Source organism: Limulus polyphemus, unplaced genomic scaffold, assembly GCF_000517525.1.
Source record: "Limulus polyphemus unplaced genomic scaffold, Limulus_polyphemus-2.1.2 Scaffold775, whole genome shotgun sequence".
In the NCBI taxonomy this organism is placed as follows: Eukaryota; Metazoa; Arthropoda; class Merostomata; order Xiphosura; family Limulidae; genus Limulus; species Limulus polyphemus.
Genome location: NW_013666385.1, coordinates 91,722 through 101,782, shown reverse-complemented (window position 1 = coordinate 101,782; position 10,061 = coordinate 91,722). Strand labels below are relative to the sequence as shown.

Sequence of the window (10,061 nt, the reverse complement as noted above, 5' to 3'; positions counted from 1 at the left end):
CACCAAGTCAGCTTCAGGAAACCAGTAGTGGTTGGTGTTGAGGGACGCCCACCAATACCCAATGTGAAAGTCCCAAGAGCTAAGTGTAAAATGGCAAGCACACATAGTGTCTACGTGACAGGAAAACTGGATGGCCAAAAGTGCAACTTTGTCATAGATTCTACATCTCAGCAAACCCTTGTAAGTATCAAGATGTTAGATCACAAAGGAGTATCAGAAGCCATACAGAAGCTCTGTTGTGTGACAGGACATTATGCAAGGTTGTGGGGACCAGTGTGGGTAACTATTGAGCTCATGGGCATGGAGGACAGACACAAAGTACACTTGGCTGACATTGAAGACCAATGCATACTAGGGTTGGAGTACTTACTACCAGTGGAAGAACAAAGGCCAAGTTCCGGTAAGTGTTAAAAGAGAGGATGGACTAACCAGGATGGAAGATTATAGAATATCAAGGACGTTGGTGAAACAGGAAATTAGTACATCAAAAACGACGTATGAAAAAAGGTTGGCTGAAAATGTAAAAATTAACAGTAAGGATTTCTTTAAGTACATTTAAGGTAAACAAAATGTTAGGATTGGGGTAGGACCACTGAGGGATGATAAAAGAAGGCTTGTATCTGATGATTATGAGATGGTTGGGTTATTAAATTCTGCTTTTTCTTCCGTTTTTACTAATGAAGATTTAAGCAGTATTCCTCATCTTGAACAGCTGATAGATGGCAATAAGGTTGGACAATATGATTGCATTAATTCTGAGCTTGTTAAGAAAAAATTGGGAAGTTTAAAAGATGATAAGTCTCCTGGCCCAGATAAAATTTCCCAAAGTTTTTGAAGGAGGTTAAGGATTGGAAACAAGTTGCTACTATTTTTGTAAGTTCTTGAATAGTGGGCAGTTAGATTGGAAATTAGTTAATGTCACTATTCTTTTCAAGGGAGGTAATAAAGCTTTTCCCAGTAATTTTACACCTATTAGCTGTAGGAAAAGTTTTGGAAAGTCTAATAAGAGATGCTTTGCAAAGTCATATAACAAAGTTTAGAATTTTAACTGGATAGTCAACATGGTTTCACTGCGAGAAAATCTTGCCTTACAAATCTTTTGACATTCTTTTAAAAAGTTACTGCTTGTATGGATGAGGGTCAGAGTGTAGATTTAGTGTTTCTGTATTTTCATAAAGGATTTGAAAAGGTGCCACATAAAAATCTTGTAAAAAATATCTCTAAATGTGTGTGGGTTATAAGTTAGCTAATTGAATAGACAAGTGACTGGATGGAAGAATGCAGAGGGTTGTTGTAAACGTAATTTGACTGTCACAAGTGGGGTACTCCAGGCTCAGTCTTAGGACCTTTGCTCTTTCTGATTTACATCAATAACATAAATGAAAGAATGGTCAATAAATTACTTAAATTTGTAGATGATATTAAGGTCTTGGGTGTTGCTAACTGTGAAAAGGATGCTGCGCTTTACAAAAGGATTTAGATCATTTAATGATTCAGCAAATAAATGACAGATTGGTTTTGATTATAATAAATGCAGGGTAGAAGTCATCTTCAGCTAAAACAGTTTTATTTTTCTAACAGGTTGGTTGGCCTTTGCATGTGGGTTATCATAATTTGAATTATAAGTGTAATTTGGATGGGAATAACGTTAACAATTTTATGGAAGAAAATGATATTGGTGTTCTTGTTCATCTGTCTTTTAAGCCATCCATCCATGCAGTGTACTGTTGCTGATGGTAGGGCAAATAGGATTTTAGGTTGTATCTACAGAAATATTGAATACAAATCTAAAGATGTTATAATTTCATTGAATAGTCATTGGTTAGGCCACATTTGGAGTAGTGTGTTCAGTTTTGAATCGTTGGAAAGGGTTCAGAGAAGGGTTACTAGAATAGCGACTGAGATGGAGTATGAGGAAAGATTAAGATCTCTGAAATCATTTTCTCTTTAAAAAAGAAGAGTCGGAAGGGATCTGTTTGAGGTATTTAAGATTATAAAGGAAATTGATAGTATTGATGTATCATCTTTTTTCACATTTAACAGTGAGATTAGTAGGACTAGGAGACACAAATATAAATTTTGGCAGGGTAGGAGTCATCTTCAGCTAAGACAGTTTTATTTTTCTAACAGGGTGGTTGGCCTTTGGATGTTGTAGAGGCATTAAATTTAAGTGGGTTTAAGAGAAAGCTTGGTAACTGTATGAATGATAAGGGCTGGCTTTAAGATTTTCTTTTGATTTATTTATTTGATAGTTTAAAAGATGGAACAGCCAAGATGGACCAATAGGTCTCTTGTTGTCCCTATATGTTATGTTATTCTACTTTTATTTTGTTTCATTATTTCATATTTTCATTCTATTATCATTTTTTAGTGTTACATGTTGCAGTTTTATTGACTAACAAGAACAAAATCTCAAAATATAAATTAATTGTTAGCAATGCAACAGAAACTCAAAATTACTGAAAAGACTGAACAAGGTTTAACAGTGAAATTATTGCAGCTGTTTTCTGCAATTCAGAAAAAAACCTTATCAAACAAAAATACAAAAAACTTTAAATGATTTTTAGTAAAGCCTATCATGTTGTTTTATTATGTATAACCTTTTAATATGTATTATGTAAAAATGCATTTCTCAACTTTTTTCATTTTCTTAGAAATACATACTTATATGTAAGCTTTCTTCACGTGTTTGAATAATCCGTTTTTCTTTCCCTCCATTTCCCCAGATAACTGAGAGTCAACAGTACTTTTTTTTTTCTTTATGTTATATTGACAGTCTTTTTTGTTCTTTAACATTGCATATCATTTAGTATTGCAAATGCTGTTTGTTTTTTATACTAATTTAATTATTGAAATATTTTTGTTGATTAATTAGTAAACAATTATTGGTTAAATTGACATGTAACATTACCCTTTTCGTCAAATGAAGACATGTTAAAAATGAAAGAGCAGTGACTCTTATTCTAGTTGCAGTTACTTCTGATTCAAGCACAGTACTTTTTGATTGCTTATCTCTTCCAGTTACTAGTAGTTAAATAAACATGATGAAACTAAGTTGAATGGATGGCAACTGCCGGTTGTAGAAACACAAGTGTAGAGGACGACATTTCAAAAGTCTTCCAACTTTCGTCTTCAGGTTAAGCGCTTTATGTAAACAATACACATGACTAAAGTGAACGCTGAGTAGATACTTTTAATACTTCAGCAAATGAATGGCCATCATGCTTTCAGCATCTCGTCATTGAGAATCATAGAGACATCATGCTTTTAACATCTTGATCCCCAAGGCTCTTGACATGCCTAGCCATAAAGCTACTGGCACCTTGGTCAATGAGGATCATGTCCTCTATTAGCTAGTAACCACATTATACACATCATGGCCACAAAATTTACAAAAAAGCAATACATTTTACCAAAAAAATCTTCAATCACACTTTCCAACATCCATTATGATGATACTTAAGAATGATATAAAAAAGTCAGTATTAAATCTAATAAATATCTTTAACCTTTAATTTGTCATGTGGTAAAATAAAACATATTGCAGCAGTGGTATGTCCTTTTCTAGCCATCTGTATGAAATAAAAGCCAAAGTGGCAATGTGAAGATGTGCAAGAAGTAATTACATATCATCTAAAACAAATGATCAAAGAGAGAAATGCCAGAAAAGAAATTGAATAAAAAGACATCTTTTAGCCATAAACTAAGAAAAACATATAAAATCAGTAAATCAAAATCACAGAAAAAAAAAAATGACCTTGCCAAAATTATAATCCAATTAGTTGCGTGGGGTAAATATGACCCCAATTTAAAACTTTGCAAAAACCTACAGCTGCAGAACACTGATGAAGACTGCAACATGGACAGACACACAATTAAGGAAGCTACTGTGGGCAGGGCTATTTAAAGTGCCATCTATAACATAATAATTAATTAAAGAAATTGCATGAGGTCATAAGGACCCCATGCAACTAACTGAGGGGTAACTAAAAAATATATACTTTCCGGGTAATTGAATATTCTAGAAGTCTGGATTATTTTGAAATCTTACAAACATATCTCAAAAGTTACACGTAAATATTTATTCTTACTTCTATTGTTCTCAAAAAGTATACTAATTTTCTTAAAATTTTCCTAAAAGTCTTTACATCTTCATATGCCTGATGTTTTGAGTTTCTTTTACTTAAACTGTAAATCTGTAGTTATAAAGAATTTGAAAAATATGCAACACTTATGCTACTAATTTAAGCTTCTGATTTATTAGGCAGACAAGCCATTTAAAATACTAAAAATAAATATGAAGCCAAATCTATCATTTGATCAACCAATTGTTACCGAGTTATAGCAGTTTCAGAGAATTTGACTGCTTCATCAGGGCAAATGGAAAGAACAAGGCTTCACATCTTTAAGATTAAATAAATATCTTTAATAGTCTGAAGCATAATAAATATAATGGCTAATATTAAATGGCTACTTTGCATTATAATGTTAGTATTAAATTATAGCTGAACTAAAATTGTAACGTGGTATAAGCCTTTTTTATGTTTTTAACTAAACTTTTCTTCATTTTCCAAAATTTCCTTCAACATGGCGACTTTTCTCAATAGAAAAAAAGATATTGTTCAAATTAATGTTTTAATTACAATATTTGATATTCTACTTTGAGGATGTTTTCCAACATGTTTATTTTTGCAAGCACAGTCAGTGCTGAAAATAAAACAATATAAGACTACAGTTTAGCTTAACTGGACACTTTATAAAACTAATAATCACCAACATCTTAAAATAAACTAAGAAGTAGCACTATCACCTATTAAAAAGCATGCTCATAAATCATTATTCAACAAAGATGCTCAGCCATCTAATACTTTAAAAAGTATGGGTGTGTACATAAAATTACTTATAACAGTAACAAACTTACAGTAAGTTGATAATAAGTATTTAAGCACAAAAGTGAAAATATGTATGTAGCATTATCAATTTATTTTCATCAAAATGAACTAGATAAAGTTCAATTCTATAAAACATAAGATTATAGCTCTTCTTACACTGAAATCCTTTAAACCAGAAGAATGTAATGGCAAAGAAGAACTAAATGCTCCCTGGAGGTTACCAGAGTCCATTTCATCATTTTGGTCTGGAGAAAAGATACTGTCATGAGAAACACTGATTGTTGAAGCATATGGTGTGGCTGGTTTGTTATATCTAAAACAATAAAGAAAGACTTTAATCCTTTCAATCAACTTACAGTACTGTCTTATTAACTAGTGATGACTTTAAATTTAACATTATTATGTTGAAACTATCAAAGTACATTAAAATAATAATGGTATAGCAGTTTATTAATTCATATTGAAAATTATCTTGTTAATAACCAAATTTCACTGAGTCCAAGATATATATATTCTTTTTTCGGGTTCTGGTATCACCATGAACACTTCAACTAAATAAGCAACCTTATTAAATATTATGCTGAATTTACAGAGGCCACAAAATAACTTTGTCAAATTTTACTTCTATAATAAAAGCTTTCGCAAAAAAATATTTAAAAAAGAAAATTGAACTTATTTAAAAACTCTTAAGACAGTTTAAATTATATGAAGTCCCAGCTTATGATTTGAAGCTGCATTACAACTTTATACTGTACACCTATATAAAACACCTACAGGACTGATTTGAAGCTGCATTACAACTTTATACTGACACCTATATAAAACACCTACAGGACTGAGTATGTTATATTAAGATTATTTTGAATATGCTAGTCACATGACAACCACTATCAATATAAAATTGCAATGAAAGGGAATGTATTAAAACAACATTTGGACATTGTTTGGTGTATCATACGTAGTGTGATGCCAACAAAAACTGATCACTTTTGAGAAGGGTAAGTAACAGCTCATTCTGAGTCAAAATATTCATATAGTAAGATTATAACAATGTTTTCAGATCAAAGTTTTAGATTTTCCATGACCAGGATATCCTTTGTAATTAGTAAAATTGGGAAATAAAGGAATATCAATCAATTGCATCGCTACAATCATCCAGAAAGAAACGTACAACAAGCCATATACTAGCTGAGGTACACAAAGTGTGGCATCTTGTAATAGGTGATAGATAATCCACAAAGATCAAAGAGAAAAGCCATCCATGTGCCCCAGGCAACAGCATGCAACATAATTAAGAAGGATTTCTGTTTTGAAAGGTGTCACAAGTCATGCATACATAAGATATTTGTTCAACTACTGCATATCTCAAGCAGCTGGAAAATATAAAAAGTGACATGGCAACTTTCTTGAAACTTAAATGTTTATATATTTATAACTGTTCATTAATTAATATGAAACACTACCTACCAGAACAGCTGTTATATATTTCTCTACCTTTTATGTTTAATAATGATCAGACAAATTCAGATTATTTAAAAGTATGACAATTTCACAAACTACTAACCATGTGTGTGAACACCATACTATGAAAAGTTGTAAAGAGGGGAGTAGAAACCATACCTAGGAATTTTATCTTAAAATAAATCTTTGTTGCTTTTAAGAGAAAATTTATATACTGGTAGACTAAACAGAAGGATAAAACAGATATTATAACAAAAACACCCACAATAAGAATGAATGTACAACATTCCAAAGAAGTATTTGATAATTCACCTTTGGTCCTCAATCTCTACGTTTTGCAATTCACTAGTAGAATGAGATTTTTTATTAGGACCATGACTTTCTTCTACATCATCTCTCTTAATCTTCCATCTAAAAATCCTGCGAACAGCTCGAAGTGGGTGAAACCTTTTCCATCTAGTTCCTGCACACAATCAAAAATATTAATTTCTATTGGTGTGAAAGAATACACATTAAAAAATACCCTCTTCACTTCTTTAATACCTGAATAACTTTACTGGCTTTAAAGCTAACTATCAGCAAAAGGAATACACATAAGCACTCTGAGCAAATATAAATTTATAATGAACAAAGCAACTATGACCTTTAATGATAACTAATAAGAGATAATTTAACATTTCTTGTAAAGCTGCCTTTAGACAGCACCCATGGCTGAAAGTCAAACAGATAGCGACAGAGTTATGAGATAATGTGGTACAAAAGTTAAGTAACTTTAATCTTATATAATACACCCATTTTCAACTAAACAGAATGGAGATAAATACTGTTACATCTGTGAATAAAACTATAGCAGAATAATACAGCCTTGAGCACACAAAATGTAACCAAACATTATCACAGATTTAAATACTAAGATTTACTGAAAAAAAAGGCATTAAACTCACAAAGCACCTGTTTGTAGTAGCTTTACTCAAATCCTCAAAGATAAATAATAGCTATATTGTTAATACACACATAAAAACAAAAACAAATGAGTTCATGCTTTGCCATTACACACATTATATATTTTTTTTACTTTTTACCATTCTATCAAATAACTGAGAAACTGTATAAAAAGAGGCTGAAAATAATTCTTATTTCTTTCACAGATACTAACAACATTTTAACTCAAGATGACTGCAGTTAATTAAAACACAATCATTATCCTAAATAATTAAAAAACTAAAAAATGTTAATAACATAATAAATGTTAACATTATGAGAAGTGATTAAACTAGAAAGACTGTAGATGCTTAATGAATGTGATCATATTTCAAAATAATCTAAAACTATAAGACTATGTTAAAGTTAATGGATGCAAGGAGTATACATATTAAGTTAAAACAAAAAGATTGTAATTGCTTAATAAATGTGAACATGATCCACATTAATTTCACACAAAAGAGAATGTACATGTACTTACATAATATTCATTACCTTAAGATAACATAGCTTCTTAATGAATATATAGTCTTTATAAAACTATTCCCTTGTTTTATATATTTTACTATAAAGTGAATGGGAGACTACAGTCTCTAATGGATGTAAAGAATGTGGAATTTTAAACATGCAAAGTTTTCCTTTTCACAACTAAAACAAGAATCTTTATTCAGAAATATGTTTAAAAATATTTCATGAAGTTGCCCTGCATTTAGTTCATGTCCTCATAAAAAAGGATATATGTGGATGGGGACTTGCTTAAATCATTGTCTCAAGCAAACACTGTATATCACACTGGTCATTCAGGAGAGTTGTTTCTACTCACCTGGCAAAGCTTCTATACATTTACCCCTGAGCTGTAGGACATACCCAAGTGGAGAGTAATACATTAAAAGTTTAACTTAAAAAAAAGTTGCTTAAATATTATCATAACACATTTAATGGAAAATATTACGAGAAAGTGTTATTACTTATTCTCAAACAAATAGCTATTTATAAATTACTGCATACATGTCTATAAATAGATGTATAAAAACAATAAGAAAAAATAATAGCATCAGGTATGATAATGACCTATTTTGATTAAAAAATAAGCATTAATTGCATTATTACAGAAATTAAATTCAACCAATAATTGTTTATTGCCACAATATTCTATAATCTGGTTTAATAAATGACATTAACTTGTTGAATCCAATATCCTCCACAATTAAAATTGGTTGTATGTCAGTTACAGTCATCTAAATAATCAACCATGTTGTTTTCAACCCAAGTTTTATCACATTTCCTAGTACTATTAATATATATGCTTGCATACTTGTTTGTCAGAGCCTCACTTCCTCTGCACAGAATGCTTTATTCTCACATGATTTAATATTATTCCCTTACTGCCACTGTAATTAAGTTATGCAAAATACAGTCAAAATTTTACTTTTTGGACTCCCTTTTTTTATCAAAACAACTCCAGAGAGGGCTTCACTTATTTCATACTCCTGAAGATGAAATTGATAGTCATGTGAGTGAAAGTATGCTAGACATTTGGGATGAATATCCAGTGAGCCAGTAACAATAATGCCTTATGACGAACATATAAAGTAACCAACAAAAAAAACCTCTGAGTAGCCATTATTTGTAGACACCCTCTTGTTTTTAATATTTGACTTGCACATTCTTAACAGTTTTATACGATTAACCAAAATTAAAAATGCATGACACTTTTCTAACAATTAAGTGAAATGAACAATAACTCTAGTGAATAGGCAGTGTAGAAGTTTGCACATATTGATAAGAGCTTAAAGTAAACCTATCTTTGAAAGTGTAGTGAAAATTAACATTGATGTAAAAAACCTAGGATGCACCCTGGTCTGACCAAAAAGTGTGGTATTAACACAGCTGTTTCTGTCTTCATCTAGTAAAGAAGTACTTTCCTTCTACGTTAGCAGGTAAAGAGATTCAGAGTTTGAGACAGAAGCTGGCCAGTTTAACTGTTAGTGGGTACCCTTTACTGTGCATGACACAAGGTTTTAGTGTCTTACATTCAAAATTTTGTTTATGTTATACCAATTAAAATAGCATAAAATCTTAGCTAATAATCCATATTTTAATAGTATATAAGTTTTAAGTTCTTAATTCTACAAGACAATATATATATAAAAAATTCCTGAATTTCCACTAGTGCGACACACGTGACACATTTTGTCTTCATCATCCCTATTTTATCCATCACCCCTCCAAAATGTATGAAATTAAATGTAAAATACTCTCTATAAAATCGTTATTGCTCAAACAGACCATAATTTTTATAGCCTTCAATTTTGTTTGGTTACAGAGCTATCAAATAGAAAATCAGACCCCTACTGCCACACCCACCTGTCACATCCTCTCTTTCACAATTCGTTGATAGCACTCTCTTACATTTCATTATATATTACCTATAACCAATAGAAAGTCAAGGCTTTCATCTGTCAAATGGCGTATTGTATAACGTGTTCTGAACAGATAATCGTCATTGTCACTCTGAATAGCAACATGGTTCCCGTTGGAAAATTAACGACCAGCTTAGGTGAATTTGTAAAGCCTCTTGTTGCATAGTTAGAAAGCCAGAAAATTTTTTAGAGGCAAGTGAATTTGTCTACTTTTTGCATGTTATTAGTCTATATTCTTTGTTGCATAATTTAATTAAATAAAAATTGTTAAGTGTTTTACTATAATCACTAAAAAAAAATCAGG

At 31.1% G+C, this 10,061-nt stretch overlaps 1 protein-coding gene across 5 annotated transcripts in view; it reads right to left on the bottom strand.

The window, feature by feature from the left end:
- Window positions 1–10,061, bottom strand: part of LOC106460463 — a 176,424-nt gene that overhangs the window by 80,385 nt on the left and 85,978 nt on the right. For all 5 annotated transcript variants that reach the window (XM_022387183.1, XM_022387181.1, XM_022387184.1 and 2 more), the window contains 2 exons: window positions 6,666–6,816; window positions 5,049–5,205 (listed from right to left, as the gene is read on the bottom strand). In XM_022387183.1, coding sequence (XP_022242891.1) covers window positions 5,049–5,205; window positions 6,666–6,816 — 308 coding nt within the window. The remainder of the gene's footprint in view (window positions 1–5,048; window positions 5,206–6,665; window positions 6,817–10,061) is intronic.